The sequence below is a fragment of the Sciurus vulgaris genome (assembly GCF_902686455.1).
Source record: "Sciurus vulgaris genome assembly, chromosome: 11".
Lineage (NCBI taxonomy): Eukaryota > Metazoa > Chordata > Mammalia > Rodentia > Sciuridae > Sciurus > Sciurus vulgaris.
Window position 1 is genome coordinate 90,389,530 of NC_136472.1, and position 25,128 is coordinate 90,414,657.

At 36.2% G+C, this 25,128-nt stretch overlaps 2 protein-coding genes across 20 annotated transcripts in view; one reads left to right on the plus strand and one right to left on the minus strand.

Annotated features, from left to right (window-relative positions):
* Nucleotides 1–24,273, plus strand: part of CEP295 (centrosomal protein 295) — a gene marked incomplete at its 3' end in the record, with an annotated part of 58,985 nt that extends 34,712 nt beyond the window's left edge. For 6 of the 12 annotated variants that reach the window (XM_079101906.1, XM_079101911.1, XM_079101916.1 and 3 more), the window contains 17 exons: nucleotides 1,129–1,266; nucleotides 1,676–1,773; nucleotides 2,050–5,506; nucleotides 6,716–6,914; nucleotides 7,031–7,174; nucleotides 14,536–14,688; nucleotides 15,922–16,025; nucleotides 16,587–16,686; nucleotides 17,396–17,644; nucleotides 18,545–18,684; nucleotides 19,475–19,652; nucleotides 20,931–21,559; nucleotides 22,419–22,559; nucleotides 23,249–23,336; nucleotides 23,452–23,619; nucleotides 23,809–23,908; nucleotides 23,985–24,204. In XM_079101906.1, the coding sequence (XP_078958032.1) occupies nucleotides 1,129–1,266; nucleotides 1,676–1,773; nucleotides 2,050–5,506; nucleotides 6,716–6,914; nucleotides 7,031–7,174; nucleotides 14,536–14,688; nucleotides 15,922–16,025; nucleotides 16,587–16,686; nucleotides 17,396–17,644; nucleotides 18,545–18,684; nucleotides 19,475–19,652; nucleotides 20,931–21,559; nucleotides 22,419–22,559; nucleotides 23,249–23,336; nucleotides 23,452–23,619; nucleotides 23,809–23,908; nucleotides 23,985–24,204 (6,306 nt within the window). Of the gene's footprint in view, nucleotides 1–1,128; nucleotides 1,267–1,675; nucleotides 1,774–2,049; nucleotides 5,507–6,715; nucleotides 6,915–7,030; nucleotides 7,175–14,535; nucleotides 14,689–15,921; nucleotides 16,026–16,586; nucleotides 16,687–17,395; nucleotides 17,645–18,544; nucleotides 18,685–19,474; nucleotides 19,653–20,930; nucleotides 21,560–22,418; nucleotides 22,560–23,248; nucleotides 23,337–23,451; nucleotides 23,620–23,808 lie in introns of all 12 variants that reach the window. The other 6 variants (XM_079101910.1, XM_079101912.1, XM_079101913.1 and 3 more) reach the window with 5 other exon arrangements.
* TAF1D (TATA-box binding protein associated factor, RNA polymerase I subunit D) overlaps nucleotides 7,031–25,128 on the minus strand; it is a 28,102-nt gene continuing 10,004 nt past the window's right edge. For 7 of the 8 annotated variants that reach the window (XR_013757535.1, XR_013757536.1, XR_013757537.1 and 4 more), the window contains 2 exons: nucleotides 24,570–25,043; nucleotides 24,182–24,319 (listed from right to left, as the gene is read on the minus strand). The gene's annotated coding sequence lies outside the window, so the exon portion shown is untranslated. Of the gene's footprint in view, nucleotides 7,076–24,181; nucleotides 24,320–24,569; nucleotides 25,044–25,128 lie in introns of those variants that run through there. The other variant, XR_013757534.1, reaches the window with a different exon arrangement.

Here is a 25,128-nt window from a genome sequence, read left to right on the forward strand (position 1 = left end):
ATTTTATGTTCAACCTCCTTAATTGTAAATTTGGTCTCTCTTCTACTTTTAATAAATGATTTCTTTTATATACAGATTACCCTAAAGGAAGCTAAATTATTACTAAACCAGTTTATAGGTATAGTTTTTACAGAAATATAACTGGGGAGTGAGAATTCTATGAGCTGGTATTTATTCTCAGATATTCTAGAACAGTATTGTCCAATAGGACTTTCTGTGATGATAGAAATGTTCCATATCTGTCCAATGTGGTAGCTACAAGCCCCTTGAGCTGTGAGTCCTTAAAGTGGCTAGTGGCAAGCTGAAGTACTGAATTTTAAATTTTAATTTTGATTCATGTAAATGTAATAGTGATGTGTATTGACAATACAGTTCTAGAAGTGCTACAGAACTGTAAGCAGTGTAAAGTCAGTGGACCCTAGGTGTGAAGGAAAGTGAGACAAGGACAGAACTCCACTCTGCATAGCCACTATTGCCTGATTAGGTTTAAGTAAAGTATCAGGTCAAAACATTTGTTATTTTGAAAATAAGATCATTCTTCATTATCTTCAGTACAAATGTTCCTCTTTGTAAAATACACCTGTGCCTTTTCTCACTTACTTAGTCAGTATTTCTGTGTATCAGGAACTGTACCAGTTGCTACATTTGACAGGCTACAAAACAGACTAGTCCTTTGGCTTCTAGGTAACTTCTCTCTTAATGGGTATTCCTAAGAAATCAAAGTGCTATGGGGGGCGGGGTTCAATATTTAATTTCTTCAGCCGTTCATACTGGGAACAATGTAAAATTAAAATGTAAACACGGAATTTGACCACTCTTCTTACTGCTCCTCTGGAGAACATTCTTCAGTGGGATCAGTATTTCCTTGTACTCCCATAAAACAGAAATAGTTAATGTGTTTACTCCTTCTTAAGCTTTACACTTCTTTTCATTTTTCTTTTCCTCCTTTCCCATCTCCCACTCCTACCCTTCCTTTGACAGTGCCACTAACATAGATAAAACAGCACTTACTTTGTGGACAATAGGTATTCTTGGTGATGAGAACTATTTCTTGTTACTGTAATGTGTATTAACTTTTCTTTTATATGAGTTTGTTGTTAATAGACCAATAGTATTTTTGTTACCTAGATAATGGAAATAGAAGAGCAGAAACAAAAGCAGTTGGAATTACTTGAACAAATTGAACAACAGAAGTTAAGATTAGAAACTGATCGCTTCAGGGCTCAGCTAGAAGAAGAAAAAAGAAAAAAAGCTCAACACACTGGGGTAGGATGCCAGAAATCTTATCACTGCATAAATCATTGGGGGACAGTATTAAAAATATGAACAGTTCTAGCATTCAAAAAAGTAAAATGCTAATTTTTACTTAGTCATTTAATAATGTATATATAAAATAAGGGTTTGCAAACCTAATGGCTTTCTTCTTTTAGTTTCTATGGGATGCCAGAGTGGATATGACTGGTTTGTATGTAGTGTATATGTGGAACTTTTGGATTTGAAGGAGAATGGTGAATTACTTCATTTCTTACTTTTTATAAAAGTACCAGTCTTCTATCAAAAAAAAAAAATATATATATATATATGGAAATTTACAACTGTAGAACTTGAGTTTATATAGGATACTTTAGCCTTTGTTCCTGAATTTGCCTTTTAATTTGATGCTGTCTTTTATTAGGTTGGCACTGCTCCTACATCATCCACTGTGGTTGCTGATGACAACAGTCATAGGCAGATGATTCACAACTATCAACAACAGCTTTTACAGCAAAACAGGTATTGGCTAGGGTATCATTTCTGTGTGACAGTATGCTACATCTTTGGAATTTATATGTTTGGTTTGTATGAGGATCTAATTGGAATTCCCTTAGAACTTGGCATGTAGATTTCTAAGGGTAGTACAGTGTTGTTCCTTTTCCACCATGATTGTGACCAACCCTAAATTGCTGTTTTGTTGTTGTTTTTAAATTTAATGTACAAACACTTGAAAATGTAGGTCTTTTTTTCTTCATTAAAAAATAATATTTGTTTTTTTGTGTTTGTTTTTGGTAGGTTACATAGGCAATCTGTTGAAACAGCCAGGAAACAATTACTTGAATATCAAACTATATTAAAAGAAAGGTACCCATCCACAGCAGCTACATCATTGATTTCTGATCCTATCATATCAGTACCACCATGGAAATTTGAAAAAGCCACTGCTGTATCAGAGTGTTGGGATCAAAGTCAGAGTCCTAACAAATATCAGCCTATGCAATCCATACAGCTCTCCAAATTAGAACAAGATCATATTCAGGTACCAAGACAAAATCACTTTCCACAAAGACAGGTAAAAACAACAGGAATATTAAGCACTTCAGACGTTTTAGCCAAGCAGTCTTTGGAATCACAAAAACATCTAAGACAATCCTCTCAGACCAAAACACAACAGAGTGACTATAAATTGATCCCAAAAGTTTCTCATATACTTTCAAGAGATTTGTCACATGATAAGCCAATGATATTGCAGGATACTAGAAGAATATCGGAAACATTTAGGGCAACAACTTTTCAGACTTTAGATTCCCAGCAAATGGTATCAGAGAATAGTGAAACTATATCTTCCAAGCCTACTGAAATGTCTTCATTCCTGCCTGAGCGCTCTTTTAGTAGTCTTCCTGTTAAAGTTGAATCTGGAAAAATTCAGGAAACTGTGAGCAAAAGTTCAGTTTCTGTAGGCCATTCTGTAATCAGCCAAATGCATGATCGACCTTTGTCATCCCCAGAGACTATCACAACCCAGCAAGGTAATTTGAAGGCTCTCCAAAAACAGTTAGAACTACAGAAGGAAGTCCTTCAGGCAAGACAGGAAGCTCAGGAACAATTGCTTTTGTCCAAACAGAAAGAATTGGAAGAGCAGATTGGACGCTCTGTATTCCTTCCAGTGGTAGATCCAGATGCATTTACTTCACTGCCTTCTGCCAAAGCTGAATCAGGGAAAATCCAGGAATCCTCTCCAACCAAGAATACTGCTGCACTTTCCTTAGGTGATCCTGTGATCCCACTGTTTCAGGATAGGCTTTTGAGTTTTTCACAACCTATCACATCACAGCAAAATAACACTAAACCTCACCAAGAACAGTTGAATATTCAAAGGGATAGCCTTCAGGCTAGGCGGGAAGCCCAAGAAGTTTTACTTGTACATAAGCAAAGTGAATTGGATGGAAAAATAAGTTATGTACGGGCCGAGCCCTCTTCTCTGCCGTATCGGGTAACTCGGCATACATGTTTTTCACTACCTTTTGCAGATAGGAGATCTGGGAAAATCCAGGAGCAGCATTTCTCTAAGAATGAAAAAGGAGTTGTCACAAACCAATCTGAAATCCCAGAATCTCAGGATGGGTTTTCGAGTTTTCTACAGCAATTCCGGCCTCTGCATGATAATTTGAAGTTGCTCCAAGAACAGCTGACTACACAGAGGGATACTCTTCAGGCTAGACATGATGCTCAGATGGACTTACTTTTCCTCAGACAAAGGGATTTGGGGAATGATAAGTCTGGGCAGATGAGTTCTTCATACTCAACGATGGTTGCTCAACATTCAGATGATTTGCAAATTTCTGCTAAAGCTGAGCCTAGGGGAATTCAGAAACTTTATTTATCTGAGGAGGAGAGTATAACTTCCTCTAGTGATTTGATGATCCCAGCTCTTCAGGATAAGCCTCTCAGTTTTCCATACCACAGCCTGCCACCAGAAGAAAATTTGACAACATTCCAGGAACAGTCACACATACAGAGGGTAATACTTGATGCTAGACAAGAAACTCGGGAATTTGTACCCGAACAAAGTGAATTGAAGAGAAAAATTTCTTCTGAACAGACTGGTATGTCTTCATCTGTATCCCAGGTACCTGAATCTGAAAGATCACAGGAGTTTATGTCAATTAAGAGTGACAGTACAGTTCCCTTAAGCCATTCTAAGATCCCAAGACGTCAGGAAAGATTTTTGAGAATTTCAAAACATATACTGCCTCCACAGTATAATTTGGAGGAGCACCAAGAATGTCTAGACACAGAGAAAGAAGACTTTCATTTCAGTCGGAAAACCCAAGAAAACACATCTTCTGAACAGACTGGCTTGTCTTCATTCACACCCCAGTTAAGACAACTTTCAGTTACTTCTTTACCTTCTGTCGACTCTGGTACAATCCAGGAACCTCTTTCAACAGAGAGTGATAGTAAAGTTCCATCAAGGCATTTACAGGTCTCAGAATTGCAGGATAGACTTATGAAGATATCACAACTTATCCAGCCTCAACGAGATAATCTGAAGGCAATTCAAGAACAGTTAACTACACAGAGGGAAGCCTTCATTCAATCTAGACAGGAAGCTCAGAAAGAAATGCTTTTACATAAGCAGAGTGGATGGAAGGGAAAGATATCTCCTGAGCAGGTGGGTACTTCTTCACCACTGCCAACACAGCATTCATTTGCTTCTTTATCTCTTACTGAATCTGAAAGAACCCTAGAAGTTTGTCCAACTATCAGTGATAGTACAATCTCCTCGAGTCATTCTGAGATGCAAAATTTGCCTGATAGGCTCTCGGGTTTATCACAACCTATTTTAACTCAAGATAATTTGATCGCACTTCATGAACAGTTGAATGCACAGACAATTTCCTTTCCTTCTATTGAGAAAACTCAGAAAGAGTTGGTGTTGCCCAGACAACATAAATTTGAGGAAAAAGTGTCTTTGGAGGATTTTATCCAACCTCACCATGGTGATTTGAAGGTTCTTCAGCAGCCGTTAGATATACAAAGGAAAGCTGTTCAATCTAGATGGGAAGTTCAGCAGCAGGAAGAACTACTTTTGCAAAGATTAAGTAAATCAGAGAAACGGGTATCATCTGAGCAGATTAGCTCCTCTTCATTCTTTTCCCAGGTAACATTGCCTGCTACTGACTCTGAAAGAATGCAGAAGTCCTTTGCAACTGAATTTGATAATGAAACCCTGAGGTCACAGGACAGGCTTTTGAGTTTTTCACAGACTGTTCTGCCTCAGCAAAATAATTTGACAGCACAGTTTTACTTAGAAAGGGACATGGTAAATTCTAATGAAAAACCTCAGGAAGAACTGCTTTTAAACAAGCAAAGTCATTTAAACAAAAGTGAATCTGCTGAGCATGCTGTCTCTTCTTTGTTAATGTCTAAGGAAATAGAGCATTCATTCATTCCACTACCTTTTGCAGAACCTAAGTCTGAAAGCATTTCTGAATTGTATCCACCTAAAAATGAACACCCAACTCCCTCAAGTGGTTCTGCAATTCCAAGATTTCAGTATAGACTTTCACAGCCTATCTTAGCTCAGCAAGATAACATGGATCTTCAGAAGCAGTTGGATCTACAAAGAGAAGTTCTGCAACATAGCCAAAAAGCCCAGGAAGAATTGCTTTTACAGAGACAAACAGCATTGCAACAGCAGATCCAGAAACATCAGGAGACTTTGAAGGATTTCTTTAAAGACAGTCAGGTATGTTTTAAGCTTAAACACTTAAGAATTAAACAGTGTAGCCAGTCACAGTGGTGCACACCTATAATCCCAGCTGCTTAGGAGACCGAGGCAGGAGGATCATAAGTTAAAAGCCAGCCCCAGCAACTTAGCGAGGCCCTAAGCAACTCAGCGAAACCCTAACTCTAAATAAAAAATAGAAAAAAGCACTGGGGATATGTCTCAATGGTTAAGTGCCCCTGGTTCAATCCCTGGTACCAAAAAAAACAAACAAACAAACAAACAAAAAACACTGGAGGGCTAAACTGACTCAGTTTTGTTCCTAGGCCTACAAGTTTTTAGTTATTGAGAATAAGTGTTTTGATCTTAACTGTGCTATAATTTCCTACCGTACACAACATGGAAATTAAAACAAAAAATGATCAATCTCTCATGTTGTTTATGAGATTATTTGAAACTCAACTAATTTAAATGCAAATATCACAAAAGAATATAGATTCTTATTTGAGGTTTTGTTATAATGGGTTTTAAGTCTATCATAGATTAAAATTGTAAAAATAAACTGTTTAGCAGAATTTTTCTTAGGTATTAGCAGACCTTGTACTCTTATGTATAGCACTTTGTTGACATTTATATATGGATCAAAATCAGTGCTATTTTCTTAAGGGACATTATTATCGTCTGATGTTTAAGCTGGCATGATTTTGGGCTGATGGAAAGCTGGACTTGTGACTTGGGTTTGAATTGTTGGCAGGACTTACAGTCACTCAAATTTATAATTTATCCCATGGGAAGTGAAAGTGTACCTTCCAAAATACGAATGTATCCATTTTATTTTAAAAGGCCACTTCTAAAACTTATTATTTAGTGCAAACAGTTCTACAAATCTTTGATGTCCAGGAGAAGCTTGAATTGAGTGAGTTCAGGAGGAAAATTAATGAGAAGGAAAAACAGGGGGATACTTAAGTATAAACTCTTATTGAGAGGAACAGTGAAGACTAAGTTTCAGTTGGGTGCTAAGCATGGTTATATTTTTTTAAAGGGAATATTGCCCTCTTAATGTTGGAAGCCTATCGCATTTTTTTATCTGGAGAAAATTATAATAGTGTAAGTGATGGAACTATTTATTTGGTTAAGTTTCTAATTTAAGAAGAAAGATGTAGATATTAGGAATTTTTCTCATGATTCCTCAACTTTGTCATCCCCACCCCCATCTGCCCACTCTTTCAGGCAAGTAAGCTCACAGTTGAAAATGATTTAAAAATGCAGAAGATGGAGCAGCCCAGAGAGTGGCTTCCTCATATCCAAGACCTAACAAGAGATGATCAGCAAAGCATTAGTCATGCAGATAAGAGCAACTCTGATGATAGCTGGTTGTTTTCTGAAGATGTTAGTGCCAAGCAAAGTGGTAAGATGATTGGATTTTATTGTAATTATTCTGCTGATTATTCTTTGCTTTTATCCCCTGAAGTTTGCTGGTTGTAGGAAAACTTGTAGTATGTTAATAGATTTTCATCGTGCCTAACTTTGTCCTTGACCTGATAGGCGAGCATCTGGACAAAGAACCAGGTAGAAGAGTCTCAAAGCCACCTGTAGCCAGAGTTAAATGTGGATTAGACTTAAACCAACATGAACTTAGTGCTATACAAGAAGTAGACTCTCCACCTAGTGGCCGAACTTCTATACCAGGTAAACAGATGGTTTGATAAGATAAAAAGATATTTTCATGGTTTGTCAGTTTTCTACATTCTTTCAGGATGCTAAAATTTGTCAGAGAGACTTAGTTTTTGAGTACTTTTGAAACTGGTTTTACCTAAATAGTATTTTTGTAATAATACCTCTTGGACTTAAAAGAACTGTGGCATTGGGTAACTAGTGTATCTTATATGTGAGGGAAACCAACTTATGCAGACAAAATTCTTTGATATTCTGTTGATACTCCTAGTCTCTCTGCTTCCTTTCTTGTCTGCATTCTAAACTTGTTTCTTATTTGTTCTGTTTTCTATTTTCCCTTACTGCTTTTCTACTTTAATATTTTTCACTATTCTTTTCCTGTATACTTTCATAGGATAATTATGACACTTAAAATCCTGGCTTTAAGGACAGTTAGAACAGATGTATTTCTTCACCATACTTCTTCCTACATCTAGTTACTGGGAAATATTCGTTTCTGCAATATTTTGTGAGCAGTCCTATTTGAATTTCATAATTATTTTTAGATTTCAGACTTACCAAATAATTTTCTTGATCACATTTATCAAAGCATCTTTTAAGGAGGAAATTGGCATCTTTAATGATAATATTATAATGTTAATACTGACTGTTTTGGTCTTCAGCCATAAAGTATTATGTCTTTATTTCTTACTGTTTAGAAGAATTAAGGAAGGTAGAGATTTTTTTTTATACTTTTATTAGTACATTACACATAATAGTAGGATTCACTTTGATATACTCATACATGCATAAAATTTGATTTGCTCCATTTCAGTCCCCGGTGCCTTCTCTTTCCTCCCCTCCCACCTAACTCCTATTCTCCTTCCTCTACTCTACTGGTCTTCCTTCTATTTATTTATTTATTTTTATTATTTGGTCCTTTATAAATACACAAAAAGATGAAGTTCACTATGGTATATTTATACATGTGCATAGCATAATGTTATCAAATTCATTCCATATTTCTTCCCATTTTCTATCCCTTTTCCTCCTCAGTTCCTTTTTCTGCTCCACTGATCTTCCCTCTATCCTTATGATATTTAGTCCCCAATCCCCTGCACTTTTTTCTCCTTACTTTGCTTCTAGCTTCCCCATGAGAGAAACATTTGACCCTTGATTTTCTGATTCTGGCTTAATTCACTTAGCATATTTTTCATTTCCATATTTTTACCAGCAAATGCCATAATTTCATTTTTCTTTATGACTGAGTAAAACTCCATGTGTACATATATGACATTTTTCCTAATCTGTTCATCTATTAAAGGGCACCTGGGCTGGTTTCATAACTTGGCTATTGTGAGTTGCACTGCTGTAAACACAGATGTGGCTGTTTCACTATAGTATGCTGATTTTAATTCTTTTGGATAAATACCAAGGAGTGGGAAGGCTGGGTTATGTATGGTTCCAGTCCTAATCTTTTGAGGAATCTCCATACTGTTTATAGAGTAGTTGTACAATTTGCATTCATAATAACAATGTATGAGTATCTTTTTCCCACATTCCCACCAGCATTTATTATTATTTGTATTCTTGATGATTGCCATTATGACTGAAGTGAAATGAAATCTCAGTGTAGCTTTGATTTGCATTTCCCTGATTGCTAAGGAAATTGAACATTTTTCATAAATATGCTAGCCATTTGTTTGTTTTTGTTTTTTTTTTTGTGGTGCTAGGGATTGAACCCAGGGCCTTGTGCTTAGGGGGTAAGCACTCTACCAACTGAGCTATCTCCCCAGCCCCTAGGCTAGCCATTTGTATTTCTTCTTTTTGAGAAATGCCTGCTTAGTTCTTTTGCTAGCTTACTAATTGGATTGTTTTTTGTTTCATGTCTGAGATCTTTATATATTCTCGTTATTATTCCCTTTTCAGGAGTAGCTGGCAAAGGCTTTCTCCCATTCTGTAGGCTCTCTATTCACACTCTTAATCATTACCTTTGCTGTGCAGAAGCTTTTTATTTGATGTCATCCCATTTATTGTTTCTCAGTTTTTTTTCTTGAACTTTAGGGGTCTTGTTAAGGAAGCTGAAATGTTGACCCTATGCTTTCTTCCAGCAGTTTCAAAGTTTCCTTCTAGTCTTATTTCAAAGTTTCTGACTTGAGTGCAGGGTGAGAGATCTACTTTTATTCTCCTTCACATAAATATCCAGTTTCTCCAGCACAGTTTTTTAAAAAGCCTGTCTTTCCTCTAGCATATGTTTTTGGCACTTTTGTCAAGTATCAGGTAACTGTGACTATTGTGTCTTCTATTCCATTGGTTTTCACGTCTACTTTAATGCCAATACCATGTTCTTTTTGTTACTATAGCCATATAGTATAATTTGAGATCAGTTATTGTAATGCCTCCAGAATCAGATTAACTTCTAAGAATCAGTCCTTTCTGTTTTCTTAAGAAGCTTATAAAGTGATGATTTTATTACTAGAATTTAGAAGCTTTTTTCCTATTTTGCATTATTTGACAAACCACAACTGTTTAGGAATTGATTAGTGCTTTTTCTATTTCAGATCATGAGGAAATGCTCATTATTGAGTCCTATAATTTAACGAATCATGGTTGAAATTACAAAAATGTTATCTTGTCTAAAAGGAAAATCAACTTAGTCCCTTATCTGCATCTCTATCTTCCAGCCTTCTTTTCTCAGTAAATAGTACTTTCAGGTGTCAGTACTTCTCTTATTAATATCTCCCAACACCCAGTAAACCACCTAATCTCTGTTCTACTCTGAACTCTTGAATCTGCCCACTTCTTTCTATTCCTACTATTACTTATTTAATTCAAGCTATCAATTTTTTTCTTGGGTACCTGCTAAAACTTCCAGTGTGTCCTTATTTCCAGTCTTGCTTTACTCCAATTCATGTTCCAATTGCATGTTCAGAGTAATCACCCTTTTTTCCTCCATTTAGAACCTATGCAGTGGTTTCTTTTGATTGGAGGAATGAGTCTAAATAAGCTGATGGCCCTGTAAATAACTATTGTATAATAACTAAAAATATTGCATAATACTTTTAATCAAAATTTTACTTGCAAATAGTGCAAAAAGGTTATAACATGAAATCATAGGTTATGCCACCCTCAAATTCTTACCACAGGCACTTTTCAAGTCTTTAGGTATTTTTTGTATTTACCTCAATAGTTGGAATAGATATAAGCAAAAATTAATAAATTATCATTACAGTGATATATAAGTAATTTTCACTGCTGTGATGTCATTTTATTATTTCTGTATAATGTCTGTCTTAACATTTCTTAATAAAATTTTCCACATAGTTTACATTGTTTTCTCTGTTTGTGGAAAATGTTTTATTTGGAAGTTGAATTACCTTAAGAAGGTCGTTTTTTGTTTTTTTGTACCTGGAATTGACCCAGTGACACTTAACCACTGAGACACATCCCCAGCCCTTTTTTATATTTTATTTAGAGATGAGTCTTTGCTGAATTGCTTAGGGCCTCCCTAAATTGCTGAAGGGGGCTTTAACTCGAAATCCTTCTGCTTCAGGCTTCTGAGTGGCAGGAGTTAGAGGTGTGCCCCACCACACCCAGCTTAACAAGGTCATTCTTTTTCTTTTTTTTTGCAGTGCTAGGGATTGAACCCAGGGCCTTATGCTTACAAGGCAAGCACTCTACCAACTGAGCTATATCCCCAGCCCACAAGGTCATTCTTTTTTTGTTTGTTTGTTTGTGTCTTACTTTTTTTTTTTTTTCTTTCTTTTTTTTTTTATTGTAAGCAAATGGGATACATGTTGTTTGTCTGTTTGTACATGGGTTAAAGGCATACCATTTGTATAATCATAAATTTACATATGGTAATGTTGTTTGATTCACTCTATTATTTTTTCCCTTCCCCCCCACCCCTCCCACCCTTCTTTTCCCTCTAAACAGTCCTTTCGTCCCCCTCCCTAACTCTAACCCTAACCCTAACCCTAACACTAACACTAACTCCCCCCACCCTTCCCCTTATGTGTCATCATCCACTTATCAGCGAGATCATTCGTTTTTTAGTTTTTTGAGATTGGCTTATCTCACTTAGCATGATGGTCTCCAATTTCATCCATTTGCCTGCAAATGCCATAATTTTATCGTTCTTTATGGCAGAGTAATATTCCATTGTATATATATACCACAGTTTCGTTATCCACTCATCAATTGAAGGACATCTAAGTTGGTTCCACAATCTGGCTATTGTGAATTGAGCAGCAATGAACATTGATGTGGCTGTATCTCTGTAGTATGCTGATTTTAAGTCCTTTGGGTATAGACCAAGGAGTGGGATAGCTGGGTCAAATGATGGTTCCATTCCAAGTTTTCTAAGGAATCTCCACACTGCTTTCCAGAGTGGCTGCACTAATTTGCAGCCCCACCAGCAATGTATGAGTGTACCTTTCTCCCCACATCCTCGCCAACACCTGTTGTTGCTCGTATCCTTGATAATCGCCATTCTAATTGGGGTGAGATAGAATCTTAGGGTGGTTTTGATTTGCATTTCTCTTATTACTAGAGATGTTGAACATTTTTTTATATGTTTGTTGATTGCTTGTACATCTTCTGTGAAGTGTCTGTTCATTTCCTTAGCCCATTTGTTGATTGGATTATTTGTATTCTTGGTGTAGAGTTTTTTGAGTTCTTTATAGATTCTGGAGATTAGTGCTCTGTCTGAAGTATGATTGGCAAAGATATTCTCCCACTCTGTAGGCTCTTTCTTCACATTACTGATAGTTTCCTTTGCTGAGAGAAAGCTTTTTAGTTTGAAACTATCCCAGTTATTGATTCTTGCTTTTATTTCTTGTGCTATGGGAGTCCTGTTGAGGAAGTCTGGTCCTAGGCCGACATGTTGAAGATCGGGACCTACTTTTTCTTCTATAATCTGCAGAGTCTCTGGTCTGATTCCAAGGTCCTTAATCCATTTTGAGTTGAGTTTTGTGCAGGGTGAGAGATATGGGTTTAGTTTCATTCTGTTGCATATGGATTTCCAATTCTCCCAGCACCATTTGTTGAAGAGGCTATCTTTTCTCCATTGCATATTTTTGGCACCTTTGTCTAGTATGAGAAAATTGTATTTATTTGGGTTTGTGTCCGTGTCCTCTATTCTGTACCATTGATCTACCTGTCTATTTTGGTACCAATACCATGCCGTCTTTGTTACTATTGCTTTGTAATAACGTTGAAGTTCGGGTATTGCGATACCCCCTGCTTCATTTTTCCTGCGAAGGATTGCTTTAGCTATTCTGGGTTTCTTATTCTTCCAGATGAATTTCATGATTGCTTGCTCTATTTCTGTAAGGTGCATCATTGAGATTTTAATTGGAATTGCATTGAATCTGTATAGCACTTTTGGTAGTATGGCCATTTTGACAATATTAATTCGGCCTATCCAAGAACATGGGAGATCTTTCCATCTTCTTAGGTTTTCTTTAATTTCTTTCTTTAGTGTTGTATAGTTCTCATTGTAGAGGTCTTTCACCTCTTTTGTGAGATTGATTCCCAAGTATTTTATTTTTTTCGATGCTATCGTGAATGGGGTAGTTTTCATAATTTTTCTTTCTGAGGATTCATCACTTATGTATAAAAATGCGTTGGATTTATGAGCATTGATCTTGTAACCTGCTACTTTACTGAATTCACTTATGAGTTCTAAAAGTTTTCTGGTGGAATTTCCAAGGTCATTCTTAATAGGAATGTTATTTTCCTCCCAAGAGGCAAAAATTGGTATGGGGGAAAGTGAAAAAAAGGTACTCTTGTTATGTACAAAGCAGTTATACAGTATATATGCCATAATTAAAATAGTATGTGGGAGGAGGCAATTAGAAAAAGTCTAAAAAAACTCCTTTTTGAGGCTGATAATAAAAATGAAGTTCAGGGGCTGGGGTTGTGGCTCAGTGGTAGAGTGCTTACCTAGCACTGTGAGTCACTGGGGTTCGATTCTCAGCATCACATAAAAATAAATAAATAAAAATAAAGGTATTGTGTTCATCTACAACTAAAAAATATTTTTAAAAAATGAAATTGAATACACTGATTTATATTGATCTTCCAAATTTTTTCTTTTTTCCTTTGTTGTCATTTCTATTTCTTTCCTTTTTGCTTTCTGGGCAACTTTCCTTAACTTGTTTCAACTTTTCATCTGAATATTTATTCTGATTATCAAATTTTAGTTTCCAAAAGGTTGGTTTTTCTTTCTGGTCCCCTCTCTCCCCCTACCCCCAGGCGTTTCATAACATCAGTCCTGTTTCATGGATCCAGAATGATATCTACTGTAAATACTTACAGATTTTTGTTTGTTTTCTGTATTTTCTGTTTATCTGAGTTCTGTTTTCTCTTTTTTTGTTATCTCTGTCTGATATTTTAGAGGATTTCCTCTAGTACTTTGCATATCTGAGTAGGATACTCAAAGGACTTATCAGTGGAGAGGGCTTTATTTTCTGTTGGACTGTGTGGGAAAGGTGTGCCTTTCTTATCAGGTGCTCTCAACTTAGTATCTGTAGTTCTTTTCTTCAAAGGAAGATCCTGTAACAGGAGCACAGGCCTTTCTATTGGCATTATGGAGCTGCATTGACAGTGCAGACTTGAATACCCCTGATTTCCTCAGTGTGTCTGTCACTCCCACCCTTGCCTCAATTCTGTGCCTAATGCCCCTGAATTCAGAGTGTATTGAATTCTGTTTATCCAGAAAACAAGCCTTTAGTCTCCTCTGGGGATAACGCTGAGAGGGAGATCAGGAGACCAGAAGACCTAATTGTTCAAAGTATGTAGTTTTAAACATCCTTGTTTTCTGTTCCTGGCACATCTTCCTTTCATAATATTCTAGTCCCTTTAATTCCCAAGTTTTATCTGAGTCTGCTCAGTAGATAGCCTTGCTTCTTTAGGGTATGTCATGGGCCTCTGCTTGTTTTTATTTTTGTGTTGAAGTATAACATTCAAAGAGATGCGCCAATCATAAGGCTTTATTTCAGTGATTTGTAAGTCACTGAATAATCATGTGTATCACCTGGGTCAAGAACTGGTACATGAAAGAATTCTGTAAATCCTTACCTTGTGCCCTCCTGATTACTTTCCCCCTCTCTTTTGAGCCACTCGTTTTACACCACCTATTTGTTGTTGCTATTTTTGAACTTCATTTATATTTTGAATGAATATTATACCATAAAATATTACTTGTGTTTAATAATCTATTACTAATAGCTTTTCCAGGCATTTTTCCTATGATCAATAATGAAAAAAATCAAGAGTGAGGAAATAGGTATATCATTATTTTTTAGTTGTAATCTAAACTGCCATTTTAGTTTTAACTAGCTCTGGAAACTTAAGTGAAAATTTTCATGACTCAGGTTTTTTATTTCCCACAGGTAATCCAAATTTTTATCAAGACAGAGATCCCATGAGGGTCTCAATAAGCCGAGAACAGGTTTTCTTTGGGAGCCCAATGGCCCGTGTTCCAATTAATTGTCTTCAGCCAGCTGCCCAGGAGAGTGTCTGCAGTAATGATGGTGATGAAACAGGTGAGAGATGAATAAAATGAAGATGGTGATGTTGTGCAGAAGGATATATAGACTAAAGATATTTATTGTAGGGTGATTTCTAAGATGATGAATAACCTCAGTGACTGTTGGTAATCAGATTATAATGGTACACCCATACTCTTGTTCTATATGGTTGTTAAAAAGTAATGAGGGTAAGGGTTGGGTAAGTGCCCATGTGCAAGGCTCTAGGTGTAATCCCTAAACCACAATATAAAAAAGAAGTAATGAGGGGGAACTAAAGTAAAACCTGGTTATTAAAGGTAACTATTTAAAAAGTGGTTTACAACTAATAAAACAGTATTAGAACTATACTCTGTACATTCAGTAAGCAATATTATACATAAAATAGTTGGAGATAGATTATCTATCTATGGATAGATATCTCAGACTGTATTTATAAACACAAAGAAGTTCATTTAGTTGGGGAGAAGGGGATATTTGGTACTAGGAATTGAACCTAGCCAGAGAGGCTTTACCACTGAGCTACGATTTGAGCTCTTTGTATTTTTTTTGAGATGGGTTGCACTATACCCAGGCTGACCTCAAACTTGCAGTCCTCCTGCCTCAACCTCCCAACTCTCTGGGGATTAGAGGCATGTACCACCACACCTGGCTAAATCAGCTCATTTAGAATGCCAGATGTGGAACTTTTTAAACATAATATTTCATAGTTCTATATTTCATTTAAAATATGAATTATTACAAATAGGCTTAAGCAAAAAACTTATAGAGCTGCCAGCTATATAAAACTTATAACCCTCATAGACTTCCTACTAGTATTTACTTAATGAAACTATTTGAAAGAGAAATCACTAATTTTCTAAATAAAGTTCACATCCCTTGTTCAACTTTTTCTGTATGAAAAGAATGCATGCTTCTTGTAAAAAAGAATCTATAATAAATGAACGTATTTAAAAAATGGCCCTTTTCCAGCTTTTAGACCTAATGTTCATATGTTTTTAAAGGTTTTTGTTCATGAAGTTATAGTGACAACTACTGTTAAAAAAAAAAAAAAAGTAGTGTTACCTAGTGAGTGTTTTAAACAAAAACTAGGTATTTTTTATTTTATCTAAGATAAGGTAATTTTAAAAAGCCAAATATGAAAGTAAATTTTAGGAAAGCACAGAATGGTGTTCTCTGATGCTAAGAATGTAATTTTTCCTAATTCAAACCACTTCCTCCCAATTTTGAATTCTGAAATTCATATTTTAGTTAAGGTCAAGGAATCTGATGTTGAGAATCATGCAGTATTAAGTTATGCTTTGGAGGAGGAAGAGTATACACATCTGGGCCCAGCTGTAAATCCGAATGATAAGGTTAGTAATGACTCTGTTTATACTAAATTTTTAGAACTCTTTGGTTTCATATTCTCTTTAGTTTGATGAAAAATTAAAGTCTATGTTCTCTGAGATCTGCTCTTATTACAGTAGATCAATGATGAAAATAGCCAAATCTGAGCATCAGAAGACTTCATAGTCAATCTGATATATGATCTGTAATGTTCTGAGAAGCAAAACTATAATTTAAAAGAGTTTGGGCTTGTGTCTGGGGTGTGTGTGTATGTGTGTGTGTGTGTGTGTGTGTGTGTGTGTGTGTGTGTGTTCATAAAAGTCACAGTGAATAACTGAGGACATGCTAATGGATGAGATTGGGGGTGGGGAATGTGTGTGTGTGTGTGTGTGTCTGTCTGTCTGTCTGTCTGTCTAAGGCTAATCATTTCTGAGCAATGATGAAAAAAGTTTTACTACTGACCTTTGTAACTATGAAGTTTTCTACACTTGACCTGAGCTCAGAATTGACAACTGCTGAGGTAGAGGATTTAGAGTTTTTCTGGCTACATGATACATCATGATGTAATATTTCCCTTAAATTTTTAGGCTGACACACAAATTTTTCATGAGCCATTATCTTCAGTAACTCTTTCTACTGGGAGCTTTGTAAGTTATGAAAACACAGATTTGAGCCTTACAGATCCAGGTAATAACATCCAGTGGAATTGCAATTTAGTGGTGGGAGGAAACGGTGCTTTTTCATAGTGTACTTGGCAGGGCGGAGCTGGGAAAAGTTTCTTTAAATCTCAAAAGCAAAGTGTTCATGCAAATAACACATTACATAGTGTGACATTCTAAGAATGGAGCTAGGCATGGTGATATATGCCTGTAATCTCAGCTACTTGAGAGGCTGAGGCAGGAGGATCACAAGTTCAGAGCCAGCCATGGCAACTTGGTGAGACACTCTGAAAATAAAAGATAAAGCTGGGTGTAGTGGTGCACACCTGTAATCCCAGTGACTCCAGAGGCTAAAGCAAGAGGATACCAAGTTGGAGGCCAGCCTCAGCAACTTAGCAAGGCCCTCAGCAACTAAGTGAGACCCTGTCCCAACAAGTTAAAAGGGCCAAGGGTGTAGCTCAGCAGTAGAGCACCCCTGAGTTCAATCCCCCCTGCCAGGTACCGCAATAAAAGTCACTGAAAATCACTAGGATGCTCTATAGGTCCCTAACACTTTGAAAAATGTTTACTAATGCCACATTTTACCACTCAGTGGAAATCTGAGCAAGTTTCTTTCTTGATCTTTAGCATTATATATTGCCATGTCTCTCTACCAAAATGTGTCTTTAAGGAAGTACCCAGTCATTAAAAGGAATATGTTGTTAATGTCAAATATTTTCATTAAACTCAATTTCCAGAGTCATTTTCAGAGCACACGGACTATCAGGAACAAGAATCTACTGCCAGTAAAGAGGAGGAAATGAATATTTTACGTTCTATAATTCCTTCAACACAAGCTATATATCAGCAGCAGAAATCTTCAGATGTTCATAAATCTCTGTTGCCTGCAGTAGAAGAATTTACATCTCGTCACACACACTTTCAGCAGACCACAGACAAGTACATAAATGAAGCAGATTTGATGCCTGAGAAAAGAGACTTGCAGGGTAAAATTGTTATAAAGGAATACTTTTATATAAATTAACTTTTCACCTATTATCCTTCTTAGTTTTGTTTTAATTTTTTACAGACTTCATTTTGATTCTTTGTACACAAATGGGGTTCATCATCTCGTTTCCGTGGTTGTACTCGATGTAGATTCATACCATTTGTGTAATCATACATGTACATAGGGTAATGATGTCTGTCTCGTTAATTTACTATTTGAGCTTCATGTTTTTATGGCCTGATGCAACAGTTAGACCATAGGAAATATTGAGGGCATTTAGTTAGAGAGGTTATCTGGACCAGATTGACTGAAGAACATGTAGAGATTAATGAGCAAATCTTCCTTTATCTTTGCAAAGTTCCTATTACAGCTGAGGCAAAGCAGGGCTCAGAATTCAGACCTGGATTTGAGTTAGAGGTTATATCCTAGCTGTGAAATTATGGGCAAAATTTAATATACCCATTTATCTTCTCTAAAAGAAGGATGTTGGAGTTTGAAGGAAATGGTTGAGAAAGTACAATTTTGGCCCATGGTAGTAGTGAATACAGTGAACCTTTCCTCTTTTTCTGTTTAATCACTGATCCTGAAGTGAGAATAGCAAAGCTTATAACAAAGCAACAATCATGGCCTGTTATTCCTAATTAACCCCAGAAGTCTTTGAAGCTGATAGGAATGGAAACTTATGTTGGTCAAACATTTCAGAGAGGATCCCTGTTTTTTAGTGCCTTGGAAGTAATCATGATAGGACTTAATATGAAAGCATGAAATGATCATGAAAAAAAACGATTATGGTGGAGTTACCTAAAAAGGGTTTTAATGACTATTCTTAGTACTCATTTTCTAGGCTTTGCTTTAAATTAAAAAATATATCTTTTTATTCCTTTCAAAATTCCAACAGTTGACCTTGACTTTCCAGAATTGGAACACATTTTTCCTAATCTGCATCGTCAGCTCTTTAAACCCTTAGAACCACATCCAGATTTTGATTTATCATCATTGTCATCTGGGATTTCTCAAGACGACAGAAACTTTTACCAGGTATATTAAAGTAGATGCCCCATTGTAGTGAATATTTAAGAACAGCTTAGTTCTTTTTTCTTTTGTTGAACAATGATTCTCAATCATGACTGCCCTTTAGAAACAAAAGGAAAACTTTATTTAAAAATTCCAATGCCCAGACTATCCCCCAGGTCAATTAAATCAGAATCTCTTGGGATGCTTGTTTCTTATGTGGCACCAAGATTGAAAACAGCTAATTAGAATTTTATCCAATCTGCTGTATCTTTAGCTAGTGCATATGACCCCATAGAGGCCTCATAATGGTTTTGTTTTTTTAAATTTACTTCAGTGGAACAATTTTAACATATTTAAACAAACAAAAAAAAAAATGACTGCAAAATTTTTTAAAGTATTTTCCAGGGGCTGGGGAGATAGCTCTGTCGGTAGCCTTGCAAGCACAAGGCCCTGGGTTCGATCCCCAGCACCGCAAAATATAAATAAATAAATAAAGTATTTTTCTACATAGTAAAGGAACTGAAATTCAAACCTGGGACTTTGTACTTCCAGAGCCCAACATCCCAAGCTGTTCTGAATGATTCCTGCTTGTTGGAAAATTATCTCATGTTTCATTCTCTACTTGTTCTTTGGTTCACTGTTTTTTCTAAATAATTTTTAAGTCTCATATTGACTGAAAGAATTAAATTTATAAATAAGCAAAATATTACTGTGTTAGTAAAGTGGTAATTAAGGAAGAATAATATCAAAGAAACAGTGATTATTGATACAACTAATAATACGTAATCAGCCTTTCCCTTTTTTCTTCTATTAGAGCTCAGATTCTTCATCTGAAAGACACTGTGCCACTGCATCCAAAAGTACAGTTTCTTTCACAGCACTGAGGAGGGCGAGCTTGCATTCTTTTCTTAACACTAGCCTAAACCAGCAACCTAACCCTAACCTGGCTCAAGCTGCTGCTCAGAGTTTTGCTACAGATGATATTATTGAGGGTATGTATGACTAAATAAAAAAAATGTTTATCCATTAAATCCCAAGTTTTCAATTCTGCAAATATTTTAGATGCATACTGGTGCATTAAAGTGGGAAATCACAATCTAGACCTTATATAACCTTTATTATCATTAAGAATGAAAATACAAATTTTCCTATAAATAGGACACTGGAACAATATATGATCTTTTACATAGGACATTGGACAAATATGGTATCTGGGACACTGGAACTAGATTTTTTTTCATGATTCCTTATTTTCCCTTTCCTTGGAAACTCTGCCTGGCACCTCTGAGTTTGTCCCCACTCCTGTCCTCAGTATTAGAGGTGGTTTTTTTGTGTACTTAGTTAAATAGCAGAAGTGGAAAAATAAATTTCTGTTCTTTATAAAATTACTTAGTCTCATACTGGGGAACAAAAGTCACCAAATTATATTGTGTATGTACAAATACGTAATAGCAAATCCCACTAGGGGTACAATGCACCAATAAAATGTAAAAGAAGTAAAAAATGTTTAGTTTGCATTTTTATAATACTGAACTTTGTAAAATAAAAAGCAAGAATTAGCTGGGCCTGGTGGTGCATGCCTGTAATCCCAGCAGCTCAGGAGGCTGACACAGAAGGAGCGTTGAGTTCAAAGCCAGCCTCAGCAAAAGCAAGAGACTGAGCAACTCGGTGAGACCCTGTCTCTAAATAAAAAATACAAAATATGGGCTGGGGATATAGCTCAGTTGGTAAAGTGCTTTCCTCACAAGCACAAGGCCCTGGGTTCAATCCCCAGCACCAAAAAAAAAAATACAAAATACAAAATATGGCTAGGGATGTGGCTCAAGTTGTCAAGAGCCCCTGAGTTCAATCCGCAGTAACCAAAAGAAAAAAAGGATTACCTCTTGCCCCTCAACTCTACCTCTACCTCTGTAGTTCTATCCTAATAGAATTTTTACATTTCATATGTATACACAACATATCTATGTATACCTATACACATGTACTTACATATATGCACATTTTATTCTAAGTATTAGAATCAGTTTTTTATGGAGGAAAATCATCGTGTCTGATACCCAAATTGTGTCTAAACATTAGAAAAAGAGAGAGTATATGGTATGAACTATAGAGTTGATTGAAAAATCACTGTGACCATCTTTTTCTAGTCATGTTTTTACACATCAGTTTTTACTCTTAAAACTGTGGGAATTACTCGAACTATGAGAGATTCAAGTTTATAACATATAAGATTTCTTCTTCTTTTTTTTTTTTTTAATTTTTAAATGCAGGATCTGAACAATCTTTTCAACAGCTTCTGCCAGAATTCTCTTCACAGGAGGGGAGCCAGCATGCTGACCTACCGAGTATTTTTAGCATTGAGGCAAGAGATACTTCCCAAGGCATGAAAAATCAGACTGAAATATTACAAAATAAGAAAAAAGGTGTTCATTTCCAGCTTCCCAGAGGAAATTTAAATTCTACCTACAGTTCATCTGATGAGGCTAATGTATTTCATCAGTTACAAGTACAGCATAGTACTCCATGTAGTTCTTCCTCTAGTGAGTACTCAATAAAACAACAAGAAAGCAGAAAAGAAAGATGGGACTTTAAAGAACTATCCAAAAAAGAAGCCCTTATAATGTTACCCAGTCAAGAACTTACTGAAGGTGAAAATGAAACCTGTGGAGTTTTAGCTACAGATCCACACGAAGAAATTGATTCTCAATTGTGTGTAAGAACAGTGGAGATGGGAACTTCAGTTCAGCCCCCACATTCATTCAGTATTCAAAATGAAAAATATTTTGAGAATTCAACTAAAACTGAAACTCTGGAAGTCATCAGCCTATCTCAAACAACACAATTAGAGTCCTTTAAAAGTTCTGGATCATTTGCAGTACAGAGTTCTATTCCAATCTGGGTAAGTGAAATCTGTGGAAAAACTTTTCAATGTAAAAGAAGCAACAAGGTTACATCTTAATATTTTTGATGAAATGAGAAAATTTCCAAATTTTGAAAGCTTATCTCTAAGAATTTTACTAGAGATCTTCTCTATTCATAGTCTTTTTCTAGTTTCCTTGAGAAATGGTGGTTTAGCCTATGTTGAACTTCATTGCACTGCACTGAATATTGTTGGAATCAGTGTTAGAACAATTGTATTAAGCAAATTATGATCTGCTTGGCTTCAACTCATTAACAAGACATGGTTTTTATTTTGTGCAGCTTAACATTCTACAGGTAAACTGATAAAGGTTGAAAATAAGAGCTTTATCTAGACCACAGAGGTGTTTTAGCTGGCTGCTTTTTGTTCCTTTCTTTTTGTCCCATTCTTCATTGTGTAAAACTAAAGTTATTTCTTTTGGAATATAATCTGGTCCTGTGGCCCACATTTGGCTGGAGGTCAATAGCCACTGCTACATTTAGTATGTGCCCTCCAGTTCTTTCAGTCCCCAATTTATCTAGCCATGTTAGCGTTTAGATTAGTAATCCTTGCAGTATGGTTACCATACTATTTCACCCCATACCAAAGTCCACTCTAATACTTTTAGTATATTGTGTTACTCATGATTAGTGTTACTAATCTGAATTTTCATGCTTTTAGGTGAATGAATTTTTAATATGCTGTGGTGTAGGGGTGGGGCCCAGGGGGAATCTATAATCTACTGATCTTCCTCTAGAGTACACTATTTTCGCATTTATTTACACATAAGATTCAGATTCCACATTGTATATTTTGAACAAAGGCTATCTATTTTTGTGACTTTTATTTGTTTTACCAGGAGACAGAATCTGGTCATGGTATAATGGAAGAACCAGAGCTTACGTTAGTAAGCACCAGTGATATCAGCATTGCTGAAACTGATTTTGCAAACTTAACTCTAGAAGAGGAGAGAGAGAATGAGGCAAAAAGCTACCTTCAGGTAAATTTCATACCACTCATTAATGCATTTACATAACCAAAGATCGGGAACACTAATGGGGACACTTTACATGGCATCCTCCCCCACATTAGAATTGCAGCATGCTTTACACACAGCAGACACAACTAAAGCCCTCAAAATCTCTTTAAACACATTGCTTTCTAGTCCCAAGTGTATATACATTAAGATTTGACTTGGAAGTCAAAAGTTTTGAGGTGTCCGGACTTAAAAAGGTCATCTTCTCTGCTAACCCAGCATTTTAGCTAGGTAAACTCATTCTGGGGACACATGACTTATGAGGAAACAGATGGGAAAAGCTGGAATTTTCTGGTGCTGGTAAAATAAATTTAAAGGAATAATGCCATGTAAGGTAGGCATCGTAATATTACACCGAGGCAGGAGGATAACCAAGACCCTGTCTTCCTAAATTTAATCCTCAGTGCCTTTCTTAAAACCAATGGAGACAACTGAGGCTGTGTTGGGAGAATAAATGTGAGTGGGAACCAAGGTGTGGACACATTTATGTTCCTCCCACCCATCACTACCCCACAGTAATAGATGTTCAAGATGTCTAAAGGAAACCAGGGCCTAAAACCTGTAGAGATGTTGATTGGCAAAACAAAGGAGCTCTAATTTTGGTGGCTCTAACCATAACTTGGTGTTACTCATCTGAATTTTCATGCCTTTAGGTGAATGAATTTATTCTATCAGAAACAGAAAATTCAGATTATCCAGCCACCTCAGAGCTTTCTATGCAGAAGTCAACAAAATCTACAGGTATGTCTTGAGAATCTGAAATGGTAAGTGTAGGGATCACACCTTTTATAGCCAAAATAGAAAAAGTGCATATACTTGGCCTAAATGCAGTGGCCCCAACTCTTTCTTAAAACAGAAGCCCTTCCAAAATGTACAGTCATGGCAGGAAGCTTACAAGAAGCATTTATAAAGAGAAAAAAAAAATTTTTGGAGAGATCCTACCAGAGGCAGAAAGAAATAAGGAATAAAATTAAAGTCACTGAAAATTCCCAAATCAAAACAGTTAAGGAGAAACAGGCCACAGGTATGTTGTCTTTAAATTCAACCCTCAACCACCTTCCTAGATGATCAACTTAATTTCGGACTCTCTTCCCACACAAGCACACATTTTTTTTAAGGTCTTTTATTCCCCTTATTTTTCCAGAGGTGGTACAGATTAAACCCAGTGCTTATCAAGAGTTTGAGACTCTTGCCTCTATTTCTCTTTTCTCAGGTTCATCTGTGAGTCACCTTAAGGGAGTGAATAAAGTTAAAATGAGTTTTACTGAAGAAAGAAAGACTGCACAAGCCCTCATGCACCAAAGGGCTCTAAGGTAGCTTCTTTGCTTTATTTTTAGTAATTCACTTTTCTTCAATATTGGTATTTAATTCCATACAAATTACTTTCAGACTATACAATCAATTAGCTGAAGTGAAACAGCAAAAGATAGAGAAAGCAAAACAAGAAGCTTATGCCCTAAACAGAGCAAGAGCAAAAGAATTTCATAAGGTAAACAAGCCCCTTTCCATTAAATATCAAGGGCATACCACAATAGGAACTGCTACTTATTCTTATTTATTCCCTCCACAGAAAACACTAGAGAAACTTCGAGCCAAAAATGCATGCTGACTTTTCCTTAAAAGGTGTTTTTCTTTTAAAAATGTGTAATTTAAGGTCAATAAATTTTTATTTAAGGAATTTCCCATTGTAATTTGTTTGTTCTCCATCTCCATCTCAAGATACCCTAAAGAAGAGAACAGAGACATTGTTCATTAAACATTCCCACACCACATTCCCCCATGATCATGAGTTGCTAAATAAATGTTATCTCCTCAGGACTATACAGCACTACTGAGTGACTATGGAGTCCTGTGGAGAAGATCACTCTGTGGTCACTGCGTTAAGGACTCTCGGTTTCAATAGCCCCAAAAGCCCTCTTTGAAATGACCTGTATGTATATATTGTAGATGTCTCAGATATACACATATACATACCTTTTTAAAAGAACTGATGTTTATCTAGTTGTCCCAAGAGCCCTATAGGAGACAGAGAATCAGATTGAGTTAACTCTACACCAAACTAGTGTAACAAAACCAAAAAACCAGGGGTGTGGAGGTGGGGGTTGTGTGGATTTGTAAGGCTTCATAAAGCTAAGTATCAACCACAGTGAGAATTTCCTATTAGAAAATCCCATGTGACTTAGAATTTTATTTACACCTAGGCAATGTAGAGAAAACATGCATACTTAAATAATGTTCCCGATAGGTTGATTGCTAGCAAAGTAGCAGATAGAAAACCTAGTGGGAATTTTTTTATGGTCATGTCCACAGCAAATGAGAAACTGCATTCTAAAAGCCTTGGTAATGACCATGATACCCTGGCAAATAACTTGGTAAGAAGAAAATTACTTGCCACCGTTCTTTTTCCACTTGAAATTATGGAATACTGATGATTTCACTGTTCTTTATCTGTGAAAAAATTCACATTTAAAATTCCTATTTTGATTAAGAGGTTGCTTAAAACTGAATTTAAAATTGGTCAGTGCAGCCATCA